General features: G+C 35.3%; 2 protein-coding genes across 2 annotated transcripts; both read left to right on the top strand.

Annotated features, from left to right (window-relative positions):
- Positions 1 to 7747: 7747 nt before the first annotated feature.
- Positions 7748 to 11155, top strand: LOC104221049 (protein TIFY 6B). Its single transcript, XM_009772029.2, has 7 exons — positions 7748 to 7991; positions 9224 to 9420; positions 9560 to 9819; positions 9911 to 10001; positions 10097 to 10424; positions 10528 to 10585; positions 10784 to 11155. The coding sequence occupies exons 1-7, from the start codon at positions 7922 to 7924 to the stop codon at positions 10959 to 10961; spliced, it is 1182 nt and encodes a 393-aa protein (XP_009770331.2). The 5' UTR covers positions 7748 to 7921; the 3' UTR covers positions 10962 to 11155.
- A 2238-nt stretch (positions 11156 to 13393) lies between these two features.
- On the top strand, positions 13394 to 18646 carry LOC104221048 (TPR repeat-containing thioredoxin TDX). Its single transcript, XM_009772028.2, has 11 exons — positions 13394 to 13623; positions 13732 to 13765; positions 15030 to 15140; positions 15231 to 15318; positions 15415 to 15495; positions 15578 to 15642; positions 15763 to 15903; positions 15999 to 16115; positions 16193 to 16246; positions 17009 to 17039; positions 18183 to 18646. Exons 1-11 carry the CDS (start codon positions 13514 to 13516, stop codon positions 18509 to 18511), a joined length of 1161 nt encoding a protein of 386 aa, XP_009770330.1. The 5' UTR covers positions 13394 to 13513; the 3' UTR covers positions 18512 to 18646.
- The last annotated feature ends 123 nt before the right edge of the window (positions 18647 to 18769 follow it).

Here is an 18769-nt window from a genome sequence, read left to right as displayed (position 1 = left end):
TGAATTTGGTTCAGAATGGTTGGATTGGTCGGATTTGTTCTGCATTATGTGTCAATTTGTACATATATGAATTATGTTTCATACCTCTTTCGTTTTGGATTAATTCATGGTTTAACTCATTCCGTGTGTAGTTAATCTTTCATGTCAACCTAATTGCTATTTTGATTAGTGAATCCTTCATCCTTGTTTCAACTCTGTTCGGTTTGGTTAGGTTTTGAGTACGAATTGTTATTGAATTTGATGATTTGAAGCATGATCATATTCTGTTGAGTTTGATGTTTAGTATCAATATAACTTTGGTTTATATCCAGCCTTAGTATTCCAGTGATTAGCTAGGAATTAGTTTAGTCAATTGTTAGTTTTCCTCATTAGATGAATTGACTATAGCTAATAGGGTAGGGTAGTGAATCACAAGGGTTTCAGGGGTAATTTAGGATTCAAAATTTGAAAAGGTTTAGTGGTCTGTCATTGGGTACTAATATACCATTAAACTAATTCAAATTAGCTAATGGAAAAGGGGAATGATGGGTTGAATTAAGTCAGAAGTAACATGGGTTAAAGGGAATTGATTAAAATATAGTATGCCCATACCAATTGAATTAAATAATGGCAAGGAATATATAATAGTGGGGAATGCACTCGCTGATTTTAGGGACTAAAATAGACATTAATGATTAAAATAAAAGCACTGGGGTAATGGGGGTAATAAAAGAATTGAAAAGGTAAGATGTTAGTGGACTGAGCACTAATGGTATGCCTATTAAAAGAGCTATGAATTAGTCATTGAAAGGGGGATTTTTTGAAAAGAATCTGAAAATAGAGAGTTCCTTTGAAAGGTAGTCTGGTTTAGTGTTGTCAAAGCTTTAGAAAGTTTTTCTGGTTTAGTTTCGAGCATAGTGTGATACAGTCAGGTCTGTTTGGGTATCTACTGTTGTTGTTGTTCTACAATTCATTCCGGGTTTAAATTTGAGTGTGCTGAGTTCATTTCTGGGTTGAGACTAGTTTGTTGTTGCTATTTGAGTTCTGGCTGTTGATACCCGTTGAAAATTATTGCTGATTCCTGTTGCTACTGCTGTGCAATTACTGACCTCTTTCTTCTCCTTTGTTTCACTGCAAGCCCAGGTACACTTTCGCGTTCATCATAATGTACATTGAAAGTTGAGAAGTGGAACGAAAATGAAGCATGTTTGATTATAGAATTGACTACTTTTGATTTTTATTTCTGTATGATTCGTTGTAATGAAGTAAGACTGGACTGTTTGGACTATTAATTTGTATTGGAATGTTAATATTCAGTAGCTTAGCATGATTGCATGGGATGATTAGTTTAACTGTCGATATTAGCAACAACATAAATATAAAAGTTGACTTTAGATCTTAACTTGTAGTTAGCAATTCAATATTCAAACAGCTGTGAGCAGCTAGGAAATGCCAACGTTAGTGTGAATCAATTCAGATTTGTTGGTTTCATAGTAGGATTGAATTTAACTTGGACTGCTGGGTTCGTACGACCGTATATGTGTACTATTGATGACATAGATTTGATCTCTTAGGACCTTAACGATTAGAACACGTTTTTGGGTTAGTGATGTTCGTTTAGTTTTACTAGGGGTATTAAAACACATTGCTCTACTTTGAACTCACAAGTAATAGACAGTCTTTGCCTGCTGAAAAACTGTCTCACTTCTAGCCGCGGTTAAACTTGTTTGAGGAGTTTTAGGTGGAATTAACTAGTCATTAAGGTTACTTAAGCAACTATCCATGTAAAAACAATTTAAATGAATTGAATGGTCTGACTGATCTATTGGCTGAGAATCATTGTTCGATTTGAATTAAGGAGATGTCTGGGTCTAAGGCATTGGCAGGCCTCGAAATTAAAACCAGCGTCGTATTTTTGGGCTCGTCATAAGCCCAAACTGTCCAGCCTTTATAAATGAAATTTGGGCTGTTATGAACAATTTGCTGAAAATGTTCTGCCTTCACTTACTAAGTTATTGGGCTTAGTTGGTTTGAAGCTGATTCATAAGGATTTTGGGCCTTTCATATATGCTAGTTAATTAGTTATGCTTCAGAGACAAATTCAAAAGAAAATAATAGCATGCTTTAGGATGTCCTTAAAATAAACGAGGCGTGCCGCGCCAAATAAAATCACAAATTGCGTGGCCCTCTTTAACTACTTCTTTAAAAATGTTAGACCTCGGGACGCGCGCTTTAGCGAATTTCGTGGCTTCCCTCAAAGTTAATAAAACGCTAGATTGTTTTAGACGCGCTTTTAATAATTTACTTTCTTAAACTCGGGTGCACATTTATGTGACCCAAATCCAATCTCAACGAAGTCGAAATGTATCGATAACCACGGGTGCATTGATGTGACGTGGTTCGAGATGTATTTTCACGACTTTGCAATTCTCGTTAAAAATAATAATAATAAAAGCGGTAAAAAGTTAAAATTTGCACATAGGTTCAACATGTATAAAAAAAGAAATCAAATAAATAAGCCGAATATGACAGTTGAGCGATTGTGCTAGAACCACGGAACTCGGGAATGCCTAACACCTTCTCCCGGGTTAACAGAATTCCTTATCCGAATTTCTGGTTCGCGGACTGCAATACAGAGTCAATCTTTTCCTTGATTCGGGATTCAACCGGTGACTTGGGACACCATAAATCTCCCAAGTGGCGACTCTGAATAAAATAACAAATCCCGTTTCGATTGTCTTTTAATTGAAAAAACTCCCTCTGCGGCCCCTGCGGGCGCGGGTAAAAAAGAGGTGTAACATATACAATTTTTTATTTTTTATTTTCTCAATACGCAATACTCTTCTCATTTCTTGTGTTTCCACTTCTTCCACTTCTTACGATCTTAGGAATAACAAAAGTGTATCAACCATATCAGAAGCCGTAAATCAATAATATTTTTATTAGTAAAAACTTAAAATAAACTTTCATAGTAAATTTATGAATTTTTTTATCTATTTGAATAATACTAACTGTAAAGTGCATCTTTATATGATTCGTTTTATAATTTAACACTCAAAAATACTTTTGAAAAAAGTTCGACAAAACATAAATTATTTCTCTAACACTTATAAAAGCAATTCTCGAATTGACCAACCAAAAACGAATACCTATTCTTTCAAACTACCCATTCCAAAATAGTACATTAGCTTGCACGCGAGAACATATTACATAAACCACCGACAACTTATTTTAGCATTTTATAATTAATTGTCGACATAGTCAGGGGCGGAACTAGAAGCATGAGTAAGGGTTCGGCCGAATCCACTTGCTTTTATTCAAATAGTGTATTTGTATTAAAAATTCTTTAAATATGTACAAATATTAAATTTAGGACCCAATTATTAATAGTTAAAGTCATCGTTCTAAAATCCATAACCCATAAAATTGAAATTCTGTCTTCGCCTCTGGACATAGTTGATCATTAATTAAGTAATCATAAAATTAAGCAACATGGTAGTTGTCACGGGCGTGATTTCTGTCCGCCGAAGCCAGCCTGCGCGGTAGCCAAGTCCCACACTTGACTTCAGCCTTCTCACAACACTTAGCCAAAATTACAGCAACTGCGGACTTAGAATATTTAGGCAGCTTTCAACGTAGTAAGTTTAGGAACGATTTAGGCAACAAAATTTAGTAGAGAAACAGAAAATATAGAAGAACACAAGGCACAATTACAGGAAACTCTTTTTCCAACGTTGTATTTAACTCGAGCTTACAGAGAAACTAAACTCGAAGTACGACCGTGTACAAGAGATCACTTTTGAACCTCAGATTTTCTCACAAGACTACTCTTAGCCTTAGACATTTTCACTCTTGAAAATAGACTTAAACATGCACTCATACACGTTTTTCTCTCATGTCCACACAGAGGCAAAGTTAGGATTTGAAGTTTATGAGTTCCGAACCTGCCACCGAACTCAATAACTTGTTTAGTTACTGGGTTCACAGTTATATATATATATATAGTGAATTTTTTAATACAAAACAAGGTTTAAGCAAAAACTATTGGGTTCGTCTGAAACCATTAATCATACACTACCTCCGCCCCTGCGCCCACGAGCATAAAGATGTTGTCCATTTATAAAACATGAGACAACCCCTTTTGCCTTATTTTAGCTTAGTTTAGTTGACATCCCCCAACTACTAGGATCATGTAAGATCATACTAATAATAATGAAAACATGGCCCAAAGACGCGCTAACACCATTTGCCAGCTTTTTAGCAAAGCCAACTGCTGCCCATGTGCACAACATCTGCCGTGTAATCGCTCTTGACTTGGTCATCAATCTGAAGTTTGTTGTTCATGTGTGTGCCTTGACTTGAATCAGGTGCCAATGCCTTGTACTCAGGTGCATTGTAGCCGCATTTTGCCCATGCCATTATCCACGCACATTGCTCTTTGCCGTGCCCCATTGTCATGACAAGTCTGTCTTGCGCACTGCCTTCCGTTGCACTTATCCTCCTTTTGCCACTTCGTTTTTGTCTTGCCTTGGCATCGCTGCCTCATACCTTGATGCATTTGCCATGATCAAGTGTCACCCTCAGCCCGCATCTCATTATCAAGCCTTTGCCAAGCTGCCTTGCCTCCGTCAAAGCCTTAGCCATAACTTGCCGTTTCCATTTTTGCCTTGGTGCTACTCGTGCACCTTAGCTTGGTAACACTCTTGCTGCCCTAGGACAACACTATCATCATTAACTCAAGCTCAAAGTGGCGGAGGGCTAACAGTAGTGCTTTGGCCAAAAATTAAGAAAAAAATGGTAGTGCTTGGGCTATTGTATAAGGCATCATCGTCCTGCTTTCGTCCAATCACTTGAAAGTTGAAAATGATGAACCGGTGCTTTTATATTTTTATTTTTTCATAATTAAGTCATGCATACTATTATGTTATGTACGTTATTAGTAAAACTTAACGTGTTATAACAAATTTGTTTGACTTAAAATGTTATAAGTTATTACAAGTGGATTTAATTTAATTATATAAGAATTTGTAAATTATGTTGTCTATGAAACAATCTCTTAAACTTATATTTTAAAAAAGAATAAAATAATACGAAAAAGAAAAGAACCAAGCCCTTGTGCCTTGTGGTGTGGAAAAATGGAAGGAAGATAAAAAGATTATGGTTAGGTGATAAATACTGCTATATATAATATTAATAAGTTTGAGTTTTAGCTCAATGGGATTGTTTGGTTGGTGAGATAAGGAATAACAAATCCAAGATAAAATACGGAACTATTTTATCTCATATTTATTTAATTATAACATTAATTAGTTATAGGAACTATTTTGTACCCCCTTCGTTCATTTTCACTTATTCACTTTTGATTTTGGACTCATTTTATGAAAAAATAAATAAAGTACGTATTTTATAATTTTACCCATAATAATAATAGCACTTCAAAAATCTTGAAAAATAATTTGGAGAATGAGTAGTTAATGATAAAGGTAAAATAGAAAAAAATTTGTCTCTCTCTTGATTTGCTAAAATGGACTAGTAAAAGTAAAAATATATTTTTAATATAATGGACAAATAAAAATGAAAAAAAAAACTAAAATGATAGAGTTAGCTATTACATATGAAAGATGGGATAACTAATCTCATGAGATATTCTAACCCATAAAAAGAAGAATCGCCTTTTGTAGGGTCTTTTATCTATCGAAATAAAGTTTTTCCTGAATTCAGATTAGTCGATAAGAAAATACTAAGGGGTCGTTTGGTTGGAAAAAAATTATTCAAGGATTAATTATTCTGAGATTAGTTATTCTATTCTTCTATAAAGGATAAAAAACTATAATTCCGGAATAACTAATCGCGGAATTTATTATACCGTAATTTTATCCCAATCAAATAAGGGATAAAATCTTCTTAAATTTAATTCCAAAATTAATTATCTCTTAATCCCTCCTACCAAACCAAACGAGCCCTAAGGAAATAATAAGGAGGGCCAAATGGGATGGCGCCACATGGCCTGGTGCATTGTAGCTTTCTAGGGACGGCTTTTCAGAGTCAGCTGTAAGCGAGAAACTTTTAGTATATGATCCACGGCCACGCTACTCAGATGTGTAACATTAATTTATGAGCATAAATGCAAAGGTGTGAACATCATATATTATATGACGTAAATGCAAGTGGGGAGAGCTATAACATAACATGAATAGTCACGTGTTTTTGCTACGTGTCACTACAGAACTCTTTCTCCTGCTGCCATGGACAACGTGGTTTAATGACCGGCAACTTTCACTTTAATTAACAGGTATCTCTTCAATGCTTTTTTTCTTTCCTACTTTATGTTCTTCCTCTTCCCAAAAATGAGCAAATCAAATGAGCAATAGATCAAATTAATCTTTATTTATTTTTTTCTCGTTTGTTTTTTATTTACAGCTTGTTTGAATGGTTGTTACATATCGTTTCATAATGTATTATATCGTATTGTATTGTACTATACTGTATTATTTGATGAATACAATATTTGAATGTGTTGTATCGTTTTACCGTCGTTTTATGGTATCATACACCAATAATATAATGAATAAAATTATAATATTATAAAGAAAAATTATAATACGATATATAAAAAGTTATTTAATAATAATAAAGGGTGAGATTGATAGAAAATTCAAGGAAACGACACGACCACATCTGTCGTTACATAAAGTGACACATTTTATCGTTACGTAACGACGAATTTAACGATACGATACAATAAAATTTAAGCAACAATCAAAACAAATATTATATTTAAAGTAACAATACAATACAATTGGTAACAACCATCCAAACAAGTTACAGAACTTATTCTAAACAAAATGCTGTTTTGACTTGCAATAAAAAATCATGGGCGTGTTAGTTGATAGTCATATGCAATATTTGCGAAGATTTATTTTAATATTGAAATATTCAAATTATACATAGCTAAAAGTTGTACTATCACCTAAATTGTTAAATATAAATGTGGTCCATCTAATATATTGTAAAATATTAAATTAACATCCAATAACGAATGGCCAAACTTTAATTGTAACGTAGTGATAATGGTCCCTCCTTTCAATTTGGACCCTTTTGGTTATCTCAATAGCAAGATTGAGTTGGGTGTTAAGAATTGTAAAACTCCGAAAAAAGTGGGAAAAAAATTTAAGTAAAAATGGTATTTGAAAATTAGAGTTTTTGGATATGAATATAATTTTTAAGTTGTTTTTGAATTTTTGTAGTGGTCTGAGTAAAAATTTTGAAAAATAGCCTTTTGGAGTTTTTTCAAATTTCAAAAAATTTCAAAATTCATCTTCAAATAAAAATTAGAAATTTTATGGCCAAACACTAATTTCGGAAAAAAGTAAAATTTTTTTTAGGGCCAAACGGGCTCTTAGGAGCTCGTCTTTCATACAAGGGTAAAATATTTAATTAAATATAATAATAAAAAATAGAGTTCAAGTTCTATGTCTTATCGGTATAAAGTATTTATACAATTACTTCACTTAAAATATAATTGAATATAATTTTATTTAATAAAAATTAATTTATAATCTAAAACAAATAATAAAGTAATATATACTGTAAATTATGTATTAATAGATATAACATTTTCTTTTTAAAAAAATAAATAAAAGATTGCACGGGACGATTACCGGTAATAACCGGTAAAGTTGGAGCCAAAAGTAGGTAAGGTTACCTCGAAAAATGAACGGCAGTGATGTTATCTGATAAAAAGCAAAGCTATGACTTCATTTAAAACCTCTTGTGCACTATTTCCCTCACATTTTCCTTTCACAATAAACAAACTTCCGCCTCAAAGCCGAAAAACCAGAGCTCTCAGCTCTATTTTCTCTTGCTATTTTCAACAAACTGTTAACGATCTCGTCAGCTATTTCCGAAATCCTGAAGTTGGAGCTAGTTTTAAGTGAAAATAATGGAGAGAGATTTTATGGGTTTGACTCATCATGTGAAGCAAGAAGTCACTGAAGAACCTATAGATCCAGGTATCATATCGTCTTTTCGTTTATGTTTCATGTTTTCTCTTCCTCTTATTTCAAGCTTGAATCTTTAGGCCAGTTACATATTATTAATATTTCTATGAAAATATCTCTTTATGTTAAAATAGTTGAAGATTTTTTTTTTCTTGTAAACCAGCTATGGAATCATATGAAGCAGTAAAGCTCGGATATCTTGATCTATCTCAAGATTTTCGTTTCATTTTTTGAAAATTTCCTCTGCTTTTTTTTTCCCAAAACAAAGACGAGATAGTTTCCTATTTGTCAAAACAATTTTTTATTGGTTTAATGTAAGTTTAACAGCTGTATAATTTTATATTAAGTAACGTACTGTGGTCCACGTTGAGTGGGAATACTTCAAAGGTAAAATTAAATAATGGCTAATATTTGTTGCGGAGTGTGTTGTGCAACCATAGGATTTAGTTTTTTTTTATTTTATTAAGTTTGGATTTTGAAGGAGGCTTTGTTTAGACTTTAGTGTAGTCCATGCACCTTTTTTGAATGCATATTGTGCGTTGGATATACATTACTAACGTGCACCTGATAAGCTCTTATATTAGTTTATTTGTGAAGAATAAAATTTAAAATTTAGATGAGTTGTGGTGCCCCACAAATCACCTTTTTTAATGAATAATTAAATTATGGTGGTACATTACCAAGAACAAAATTAAAGTAATGAATAAGGTACTTTTGCTCCCCCATTAGAATAATGTATTAAAGAAAGCCAAAAGTATGGCTCTATGTATAAACTTTTAAACTACTTTGACCAGATGGTTTTCCATGTTCTTTACTTCATCTTATGCATTGGAAGATAAAATATTGTATATTATTATATTGCACATGAGATGCTTAGCACTTAGCAGCCTGTATTTTAATTTCAAGAAAGAGAACATGTTCAGCCCCTTTTTCAGCTGCACCTATGAAGCACTTGAATTATTTATTTCATCAGATTTTCTTATTATAAGGGAAAAAATGTCTGGGAAAAAGCATAGAGGTTATGACAATTTATAGTTTGGGGGGTCGGCCTCTTGTCTGTCTTTTCTGAATATATACTTCAAACTATTTACCAAGGAGTTGTCTTTTCTGTATTGGTAGAGTTAAAAGGTGAAGTAGGTATTTAATTTCTTGTACATCAGAAGCCTGTTTATACACTTAGAAAATATAATGTTGGATGCAACTAATTAAGATGGTATCTTCTTCTCTTCTTGTTTATGTTGCAGCACCTCTGAGAAGTTCAGCAATGCAGTGGTCATTCTCGAACAACATCTCGACTCATCCTCAATACCTCTCTTTCAAGGGTGCTCAAGAGGATAGGCCAAAAACTGGTTTTGATTCTCTTGCATCAACTGGATTGGTGACTATAACCACAACTGAAGCTGTCGACTCGAGTCATCGATCATACTCTGGTGTCGGGCAGGTTTGTTATGGATCTTCATAAGCTGTATTTTAATTATACCACCTAAAATGCCTACATGGGATTGTCAAATGGTACCAGAGATTTGTATAAATACTTTCGCATTCGCTGTTTTTTCATTAGTTGTTCCTCTAAATGTCAGAAAAATATGATGCTTGAAAAGCAAGGTGGAACACACTACATGTCGACAACTTTCTCTCCTCATCACTATGATGCACACGCCATGCATCGATCTCATGGTGTCAGAGTGCTCCCAGTTTCCAACCCAGCAAATCAGATTTCTGTATCAATGACTATGCCTGGTCATAAGTCCTTTGTTTCTCCTCTTGGACAGAATCCAGTTGCTAGCCCCATTTCAGCTGTTCCAACTAACAGCGCTGTCGTGGGCACAACTGATTTAAGGTATGTTAGCTGGCATTGATATAAGGTGTCTTAATTGAGAAAACTTTTATTGAGGGGAGATGCTGAGTTTATTATGGATCTCTATTGGCAGGGGTGCTCCGAAAACTCCCCCAGGTCCTGCTCAGTTGACCATCTTTTATGCTGGTTCCGTCTGCGTTTATGATAATGTTTCACCAGAGAAGGTAAATGCTCTAGACCTTTAGGTTCTCCCTGATGTTGGTCTCATAAATGTATCTTATGTTGACAATTTCACCAATTATATCTTCTTTTGGATTAGGCTCAAGCTATTATGTTGCTTGCTGGAAATGCACCACCTGTTACGCCAAGTGCAACATCTGCTCTATCTCCAGTTCAGGCGCCCATACCTAAGTCCTCTTCTGTTGACTCTTTTGTTGTAAATCAGTCCCATAACACAACACCTACTCTCCCCAGCCCCATTTCTATAACATCCCATTGTGGATCTCAATCTGCTGGAGTGTCTAGTAATACAAATGGAGTAACTATTATCAAATCAATTGGGGTCCTACCATCTCCTTCTAATAAAGCAGAACTTTCTAAATTTTCCAGTTCCATAGGATCTGTTCCTGCCACCTTTGTTCAATCAGGTATATTCTTATGCTTTTCAAACTGAAAACACCAAGATTCTTTGCTGAATTTGTTTATTGGTACGTTATGTCAGCAAAATGATTGGGCATTTATCATATGCAGCTGTACCACAGGCACGCAAGGCATCATTGGCTCGGTTCTTGGAGAAGCGCAAAGAAAGGTAATTTGGGGTTTGTTTTCATCCTAATTTGAGTTCATTTTTGCTGTTTCATAAAGTGTAAGAGAAAGGGAAGTCCTTTATCTGTTTATCTCAAAGGATTGCTTATAAGTGTGAAGTCCTAAAGAATTTTTGGTACTTCCTTTTAAGTGTGAAAAACTCCACTTTTGTGTTAAAAGCTTGTTGTGTTCTTGAATTCAGGGTAATAAGTGCATCACCTTACGACAGCTGCAAGCAATCCCCAGAATGCAGCACTCTTGGATATGGAAGCAGAAGTTTCGCAAAAGATTCTTTAGGCTCTTTTCCTCCCCCATGTAATCAATTTGGTCAAGGAGACGTGAAATGCCAACAGTGGCAAAATAATGTAGACACAAGGTGAAGACTGTACCAGATTAGATTATTAAAGCTAAATTGGTGGTCGTTTTGACTTCAATACTTCAGTTCTCTCTTAGATGCGATATATTATTTTAGGTTGTTTTCCTTGTAATTGTGATCAGAGCCTTTTCATCTGAAAACACTGTGAGCCTTCTGCAGGTTTCCATTTTTGCCAATATAAAGAAGCATTCTTTTCAATGTTATGTTTCATTCTTCTTTTTGCCTGGCGTTTTCTTATCGCAGTTTTCAGGTTTAGGGTTTTGGTATTACGTGTTCTTGATTTTTTAAGATTGTTTTGTGTTTGGATTAGCACCAAGTTGGAATTGAACAAAATTGTTTGCTGTTGCTGGGAAATGAGTTGGTATAGTGCTTAGCATAAGTGTGGAAGCTGGCAAAGCTCGGTTAATGTAAATCTCACTCCATTTTGTACAACAAGCACAACAAAAATTTAGATAATTTTTTGCATAAAATGGACACGGTAAACTTGTATATTTAGGACTAGTGATATCCAGGTCAGAATTTTTTTTAAGCCAAACATTATGTATTTTTCTTAAGATCGACAAAAATAAAATTACTCCTTTTTTGTGGAAGTTGAAACACATGGAAACCAGAATTTGATTTACTGTTGCAAATCACCTTAATAGCTTTGTTTGGATGATTGTTACTTGTTGTATTGTATTGTATTGTTATTTTAAATACAATGTTTGTTTTGATTGTTACTTAAATTTTACTGTATAGCGAAAAGTACCACTTTATGGAACTACCAATTTTGTGGATTTGCATCTTTAACTTATTCTTTTTTTCTCTCATCTTGCCCTTTTTAATTATTAAATAATCTTATTTATTTCTTACCCTACCTTTTTATATAATAATATTATATCATACCTTACTTTAAAAAAAAAATATTATAAGTTTATTTTTCGTATTCTTGGTGCATGATATCATAAAACGACGTCAAACAATACAATCTATTCAACACATGCATATATTAAAACGATACAGTACAACATAATACAAATACTATACAATACATTATAAATCGATAAAAAAAATTATGAATCGATATATAAAAACCATCCAAGCAAGTTGTAAGTGGCTCAAGGTGAGTTAGTAAACTCATATCCTACCTTCAGTCCATTTCAATTTGCTTTGGAAAACGACCAGACGCTAGGCGGTATTAACGAGAGTTCAGAGAATTGGAGGCAGGCCCTGAAATCTAAAGGTTTCAAGTTGAACAGTACCAAAACAAAATAATTGGAATGCAAATTTAATGGGACGACTCAGGTGGTGGACGAAGAAGTGAAAGCTTGACTCTCAAGTCATCCATAAGAGAGAGAATTTTAAATATATCGGGTCAATTATATAAGGGAATTGAGAGATCGATGAGGATGTTATATATCGTATTAGGGCGGGATGGATGAAGTGGAGGCTTGCCTCAGGTGTTTTGTGTGATAAGAATATGCCACCTAAAATTAAAGGCAAGTTTTATAGAGCGGTGGTTAGACCAACTATGTTATACGAGGCAGAGTGTTGGCCAGTCAAGAACTCCCATATCCAAAATATGAAGGTGGCTGAGATGCGGATGTTGAGATGGATGTGCGGGGTATACCATACTAGATAAATTTAGAAATGAAGTTATTCGGGACAAGGTGGGCGTGACCCTTGTGGAAGAAAAGAGGTGGGAGACAAGACTTAGATGGTTCGGACATGTGAAGAGGAGACACACAGATGCACGAGTGAGGAGATGTGAGAGGTTGGCCCCGGAGGGTACAAGGAGAGGTAGAGGTAGGCCGAAGAAGCATTGAGGAGAGATAATTAGATAAGAAATGGTGTTGTTCAAGCTCACTGAGGACATATCCATGAATAAGAAAGTGTAGAGGTTGAAGATTAAGGTGAAAGGTTAGGATAAGTAGCCTAGCATTGTCCTTGTATGTGACAGTAGTTTTAGTACATGAGTTAGCATTATTTATAAATTTTCCTATTCTTTGACTTCTGTGTGTGCTTGTGTTGCTTTCGTTCTGGTCTTCTGGTTACAATTATCAATTTTAGTTTTGTTTCTTTGTATTTTGGCATAGCTTTTCTAATCGGTGTGCTTGCTGCTATCCTTCTTTTATTTTTTCTAAGCCGAGGATCTTCTGGAAGCAACCTCTCTGCCTTCCTGAAGGTAAGACGCACGTACATTTACTCTCTCACACCTCGGTCATGAGATTATACTGAGTTTATAGTTATTGTTGTTGTAACCTGATATCTTAATGGACTCTTGATTAGACACAGTAAGAAGTTTATAACCAAAAAAAGGAGAAGGGAATTAAATGAGCCTTTCACTAACCCGCTCTTGGACGAAAAGTGCTCACTTTTTGCAAAGTTAAAGGACCATATATGTACCACGTTATACATTAACCACCAATATAAATCTAACCATAAGCTTAAGGGACTATTTTGGTGCGTTAGAGGAAAAACCCTCGGCTATCCTGCGGACAAAGTTCTGGAAGTTGACAAATGTTGGACTACTAATAAGACAGAGAAAGAGAGTGAACTCGGGGGACGAAGACGATCATGGATAATGAGAAAATTCAAGACCTAAAGCAATTCGTGGAGCTATGCAAAACAAACCCTTCAATTTTACAAAATCCTTCGCTTTCTTTTTTCAAGAATTTTCTCGAAAGGTACCACCAGTCTACACTAATCTTGTTTTAATATTCTTGGGCTTTGCTTGAACGAACCAACTGTTGATAAATTGTGTTTTTCTTTTTTGTTGAATGAATTGATTTCAGCTTGGGTGCTCGAGTTCCTCCATCCGTTAAATCTGTAAGCAATTCGCCCTTCAGCAATTCTTTATTTTCACGCCCTTGTTTTTGTGTAAAATACATACTACTTTATCAGTCTAAAGAAGATACTTTTATTAATCTTTTCTCAACAAAATTAGCTCGTGTCAACTTATTTGATATTTCATCCATATAATAAATTTCAATTGACTAACATAACGGTAACCATTCTGAATTATAATCCCCACTTTACTAGGATTTAAGACTTGCTTACTCAAATGTTGAATCTCCTTATTTTGTTATAGCTGGAGATACAGAATTCTTTCGTAGATTTTTTCGTCAAGCAGGAAGCTTGCTTGATGGATTATCCTGGTCCTACTTCGCTGAAGCTACTTGTCTTTCAAATTTGTGTCACTTGAAAGTACCCCCATTTATTGATTATCAGTTTCCCGTAAAATAGCCACACTATGGGAGATCTAGTTAAACAGCGTGGTTCCTCTTTCATGTACTAATAAGGCAGTCCCAGCTGAGGTTTGGTGTAGACGTCACAATTAAATGATGCAAGAATGCCATGTTTCATTCATAAATTGCAAGTTCAGCTACCAATATCTTTCAGTTTAGATTAATGGCCTCTAGGGACAAGTGAGGTTGCTGTAGTGGTAAAGGACTCTCCTCTTAACAAGGTCGGCAGCTCGAGTCACCATGGGAGCAAAGTGGGGAAGGGTCATTTTTGGTCCCCGAGAGGATTTTGGGGTAGGACTTACCATATCAAAAAGAGAGAAAAATACCTCTGTAATCATGAAAAGATACATTGGTTGATGTGCATCAGTACATATAAATATATGCTTGTCCTTGGATGGCTGGATGAGTACAGTTATTTGTGGGATGAGTGAAAAACGGTACAGTTTTTGAACAGCATCCTTGCCCATTACTTTAATATGTTTGATAAGGGAGACTATTATTACTCATTGCGATCCTCTAGCTTGGGTTTGCCCACTAACATAACCTAGTTTAATACATCTGATTGTTTGCAGCTCTCTATTTTGGACCAAAGATTTAGTTTAATGTGTGCAAAACTTGTTATGATTGGTTGAACAAGGTGGAGTGCAATTTAGTTTTTATTTTGAAAAAGTAGATTTGTAGGATTTGTTACACTCTTATGATATTTGGTATAGGTAAGATATTTTGAAAAAGTGGTCATCCTTTTTGCATGGTCCAACTTAAAGATTTAAAAACCATGACATTCGACGTGAAATGGGGAAATGTAGTTTATTTTCATGTATTAATGCCGAGCAATGACTTCACAGGAAAAAGGCGGAGGTGAACATTCTGATGAATTGGATGAGGACATTATAGAGTCTGATGTTGAGTTGGATAACACCGATACTGTGGAACCTGACAATGATCCTCCACAAAAGGTCTGTGATGAAGCGTTAAGGTGGATTCAACTTCAGCATGGTCTTAACTCGTAAGTATTTAATGAGTTCTTTTTTGTGGTCTAACTGCAGATGGGAGATTATTCAGGTGAAGTTACTGAAGAAAATCGAGATGCTGCTCAAGCATCAAAAGCTAAAGCTCTTGATGCAATATCTGAAGGCACGTTAATCTTTACCTAAATGAGTAATATAGATCCTTCTTTTACAATCTTAATTTGGGAAATTACACCTTACTGGAACTGTATATTCCTGGCAGGCAAGCTTAATGAAGCCATAAATCATTTAACAGAAGCAATTTTGTTGAATCCAAACTCTGCAATATTATACGCCACAAGAGGTTATTTCCTAACATCTTAAAGTTTTGGATTCTGTATTATGTCATTCAAGTGGTCTTTTGACAAACACTAATGTCTACACAGGTAGTGTCTTCAATAAGCTGAAAAAACCCAACGCCGCGATCCGTGATGCTGATGCTGCATTAAAGGTTTCTCGGAGGATATTTCCGAACATGGTTTCATTAACTAGAAATGAAATTTTAGGTTCATTTATATGCCCGCGATTGCATCTTGACTCCTACTGACACTTAAAATCATTTCATTTAAAGATCAACTCCGACTCAGCAAAAGCATACAAAGTAAGGGGTATGGCTAGGGCAATGTTGGGCTTATGGAAAGAGGCAGCTAGCGACCTTCATGTGGCATCGACGATAGATTTTGATGAGGAGATTGCCGAGATACTTATAAAGGTCATATCTTCAAACTTCTTTTTGTGCACATTACTTCTCCCCGACGTACCCTTAAACTTTAAATCTAACAGCTTCTCTGGCTGTAAATATGGCAGGTTGAACCTAATGCTCGTAAAATTGAAGAGCACTGCCGAAAATATGAGCGTCTGCGACAAGAGAAGAAACAGAGGAAAATTGAGCGTGAGAGGCAGCGCCGTCAAGCAGAAGCAAAGGTGTTTAAGTGTGTTGAATGTATTGAGTGATTAGCAAGCTGCTTTTTATTTAATCTTGACATTGTATTGAGTTGCAGGCAGCTTATGAAAAGGATGAAAAGAAAGAACAACAATCTCAACATAAAGCTTCTGTAAGTTTTCTTCGGTCTATTTTTGTGTTTCCCCTGTCACACAATGTGATTTTTGAAGTAGATTTTTTCTTTTGATAAGGTGACTTTCGAAGTAAGAATATATTCACTGTTTGTGCTCTTCCGTGGGCCTCAGCCTGTCGCATCTGTTAATACTCCTCAATCTAGTTTGCACCTGAAGCTGATATCCTTGTTATATATACATCCTTTGATTGGTTGGTGACAGTAACTCATTTTTGAGCTCCATCTGTCCTGCTTAGCCCCCACTCTAAAGGGTAGCTGTGACAATTAAAAAGCACTGCTACCATCTTTCTATGATTATCAACGTTTAGCTTTCTCATTGTCTTGGGCAGTTTTGTTAGCTCCTCATAGCTAATCTCAGCTAGCATCCAGTTGGATCCATACTCCTAATTGACCCTTTACTGTATGTCTCTTTTCCTGGGGGTAGGGCATTGGTGAAAGGGGGACTGAAATTGCTGATAAAAATACGACATTAGTTTACCTTGTTACACACCGTTAAAATGAGATTCTATATTTCTTTTGCTGTTTATTCAAGAGATGTGGTTGATTTTAACCGCATTTATATCCATGGTGTAAGTCAAGTGGCAAAAAATGACTAGGACCTAGATCTGGATTATTGAGTAGGCCTGGTATTTTCTGATTTTTTACTGTTTCCCTTCTGCAGCCCCTCTATTTGCTTTGATTATAGATTCAATTTCTTCTTCTAATGAGTTACTCTTTCTTCCAAAAAATAAAATTTTGCAGGATCCTGACTCTGCTTCTGTTTTAAATGGTGGTAAGATTTCGTCATTCAAGTTGACTACTCATTTGATAGTTGATGGTTGCATTTAAGTTTATCCAAAGTATTTCTTTTTTGTCTGTTGTGACCGAGCTTTCATTCTTAGCAATCCGTATATTAAACTAGTGTCATGACTTTGGAAATATCGCATCATTCCTTTGCTAATGGATGATTACTCATAATTAGTATCCCTATCAACCTCTTCCTGTGATTATCCAGTTTTTTCTTTATCTACTTGCTATGTATTAAAACACAGTTTAGAATGTAGTGATAAGAACATCAAGACTGGTATTCACGATACCAACCAATGAAAAATACCTATCACCATATTTCAGCCTTCTTGGTTGAGTTAGTCAACTTCCATATATAATCAGCTGTAAGTTGTAAGAACTATCACATTTTACTATGTAAACTGGTAAATGAGCACCTTTAGGTATATTGGAAATTGATAAACGCGAATATGGAACTATGGATGATGTGCAGATATCATGTAGATATTTGTTCTATATGCACACAATTGCATGGTGAGATGTGTCCCTGGTTCTCTAGGCTTTCTTAGGTACCTTTCGGCAATTGCGCTGATATTAGATCATCTCAAGGAGATTGCTCAAGTGTTAAGAGCATTCCATGTCCAGCCAAGAGGTTGGCAATTCTCATCATCATTTGGGGAGTTGGGGGGGGGGGTGGTGGTGGTGGTGGTGAAGCTCTGTTGACTGCTGGGAAGCCGGGGGAGGGGGTTGGATTTTTGGTTATGAATAGTTTGTTCAAGGGAGAAGGAAAATTATAAAGAAGGCTGCTGGTAGCAGCTAGATGATGTTTTGGAGAAGCTGTTGAGCAGTTGGTTATATGTTGAAGCTAAAGAGCATGTACTATTTGTAACTTAAATTGCATGTTGGCTGACGAAGTTTGTGTCTTTTAGTATCTCTCTGCCTTTCAAAATTTGATTTCCCGAACATTGTAATGCCTAATCTCTTCTAGAGAATTTGTTTCTCTCATTTTTCATTTGGGTTTCCATTAACAATCACTTGTTAGGTGATGAATAAAAGTGTGTTTCATGCTGCATAGTAGTGCCATTTTCATTTTTGAGGTTTAGAATAGCTTACATATTTATGCAATCGTTTACTTGTTTGTTATATACAGGAAAAATTATTGGTATCCATTCTGTGAGCGAACTGGAGACAAAGTTAAATGTTGCTTCAAGAGCGTCGCGTCTAGCTATCCTTTACTTTACTGCAACATGGTGTGGGCCTTGTCGTTTCATTTCTCCAGTTTTCACAAGCTTGGCTGAGAAATATCCAAAAGCTGCATTTCTAAAGGCTGACATAGATGAGGCAAGAGATGCGGCTTCAAGATGGAACGTCAGTAGTGTTCCAGCTTTCTTTTTCATAAAAAACGGCAAGGAGGTTGACAGAGTAGTAGGTGCTGACAAGAATTTGCTGGAGAAAAAGATTGTTCAATATGCAGGCTAACTTCATATTGATTGAATTTGTGCATTACTTTCTCTGTTTCAGAATCCTGTAATAATAGTTTGTGATTTGGCTGATTTGGTGATATAAATATCTTTGTTTGTTGAAATAAAAGCACAGTTTCTCAAGTTTCTTTCAGAGGAGGACTTCCGTAGTTTCTTGGTGTTTGAAATTTTCTAAAGCTCTATATTTTTCATGTCTATAAGATATTTAATATATTTGGTACTGTCCCTTCTTGTCTATATTTTCATTAATGTGGTG

Source organism: Nicotiana sylvestris, chromosome 3 (assembly GCF_000393655.2).
Source record: "Nicotiana sylvestris chromosome 3, ASM39365v2, whole genome shotgun sequence".
NCBI lineage: Eukaryota > Viridiplantae > Streptophyta > Magnoliopsida > Solanales > Solanaceae > Nicotiana > Nicotiana sylvestris.
The sequence above is the reverse complement of the archived record's forward strand: the minus strand, read 5'-3'. Positions and strand labels throughout refer to the sequence as shown.